The sequence below is a fragment of the Pseudomyrmex gracilis genome, unplaced genomic scaffold (genome assembly GCF_002006095.1).
Source record: "Pseudomyrmex gracilis isolate BER0280 unplaced genomic scaffold, ASM200609v1 scaffold_2897, whole genome shotgun sequence".
NCBI lineage: Eukaryota > Metazoa > Arthropoda > Insecta > Hymenoptera > Formicidae > Pseudomyrmex > Pseudomyrmex gracilis.
This window is the reverse complement of record NW_018023481.1, coordinates 284-2,216: the sequence shown is the minus strand read 5'-3', so window position 1 is coordinate 2,216 and position 1,933 is coordinate 284. Positions and strand designations below refer to the sequence as shown.

Here is a 1,933-nt window from a genome sequence, read left to right as displayed (position 1 = left end):
TTAATAAGATCAGTTTATATGCTCTATGACTCCACGGATCCACCACCACATGAATAGATAAAAACCCTGGTAGCCTATGCGGAAGCCAGGGGGCTCAAACTCCTGCTGGGTTGCGATGCGAACTCTCACCATGTAGGACGGGGAAGCACAGACACCAACCTGCGGGGAGAGAGTCTCCACGACTACCTAATGAGCACAGGATTAACCATTCTCAATAGAGGAAACAAGCCGACATTCCTGGACTCCAGAAGACAGAAAGTCATCGATTTAACAGTTTGTACGAAGAGGGTGGCGGGTCTGGTGAACGACTGGAAGGTCTCGGATGAGCCTTCTAGCTCTGATCACAGACAAATACACTTAACTTTCCAACAAATACAGCAAATCAGCTGGATTCGCAACCCACAAAAAAACCAACTAGGAGGGCTTTAGGGCTGCCTTTAAAGCCCAGCTCGCTATGGCCCCAACCAGTTTCAGAACCAAAAACAACTTGGAAAACGTGGCGGACTTTCTAAAAAATGCCATTACATACGCCTTTGAATTAAACTGCTCACCAAAACCCAAGAATCCGGTGAACAAAATCCACTGGTGGAATAAAGAGCTCGGTAAGCTCAGATTGGAAACAAGAAAGAAATTTAGCAAGGCGAAAAAAACAGGACGTGCAGTACACTGGGATGCCTTTAGAAGCTCCCAACAAGAGTACAGCAAGGAGNTTAAGAAATCAAAATGCAAAAGCTGGAGACGTTTCTGTGAAAGCATTGAGAGCGCCCCGGAGGCATCCAGGCTTCACAGAATCCTCAGTTTGGATCACCGTCCCCAATTGGGCTGTCTCAAGCTCCCAACGGGGAATGTTACTAAGGAGGCAACGGACACATTGAAACATCTAATGGAAGTCCCAGGTTTTGATCATAACATACAACCCTGCCGACCAAAGCCTAGGGAATATAAATTCAGGGACTGGCGTCTGGCAGCTGAGGTTGTTTTTCCAAAGGGAGGTGAATGGGCTGTTAAGACCTTCTCTCCTTATAAACCACTTGAACCGGATGGAATCTACCCGGTTCTTCTTCAAGAGGGGCTGGAGGTTTTCATAAGTCCACTCACAAAAATCTTCAGGACTAGCATAGCTTTAAGACACGTCCCCTAGGCTTGAGGAGGTACAAGAATAGTTTTTATATCCAAGCCTTGTAGAAATGGCCATATAGCAGCCAAAGACTTCAGATCGATCAGTCTCACTTCCTTTGTACTGAAAACACTGGAGAGACTGGTTGATAGATATCTGAAAATTGGCCCTCTGCTAGCACATCCGCTGTCTCCGGCTTAGTATGCCTACAGGGAAGGCAAATCAACAGGTACTGCCTTGCATCATCTCGTGGACGGAGTCGAAGTGCAGTTGGAAACAAAGGGATATGCCCTGGGCGTCTTTCTGGACATTGAGGGAGTTTTCAATAGCACCTCATAGGATGTCATCAGGGAAGCAATGACCGGGCATCACATTCCCGCTGCTCTAGCAGACTGAATACAAAGCATGCTAACAAGAAAAACCCTGATTGCCAATCATGGAGACTCAAGTGTGCATGGTTTTCTCGCTAACGGATGCCCGCAGAAAGGAGTTTTATCTCCCCTGCTCTGGTGTCTGGTCGCGGATAAATTTCTACGAGAATTACAGAAGAAAGGCTTCCTCGTCTTTGGTTACGCTAATGACGTGGCTATTATAGTGCGAGGTAGATTTCTTTCAACACTTAAGGAGACTATGCAGAAAGCCCTTAAAATGATTCAAGACTGGTGTCAATCAAAAGGACTTAGGGCTAATCCACTAAAGACCAAGGCCATGATTTTCACCAGAAAATACAAACCTGAAGCCTTTGAGCCGCTTAGACTCTGGCAAGAAGATATAGAATACGTCCAGTCAGTAAAATATCTGGGAGTCCACTTAGAC

General features: G+C 46.1%; 1 protein-coding gene across 1 annotated transcript; it reads left to right on the top strand.

Moving 5' to 3' along the window:
- Positions 1 to 454: 454 nt before the first annotated feature.
- Positions 455 to 1,141, top strand: LOC109863015. The gene has a single exon (XM_020443191.1). The coding sequence runs from the start codon at positions 455 to 457 to the stop codon at positions 1,139 to 1,141; it is 687 nt and encodes a 228-aa protein (XP_020298780.1).
- Positions 1,142 to 1,933: the final 792 nt, after the last annotated feature.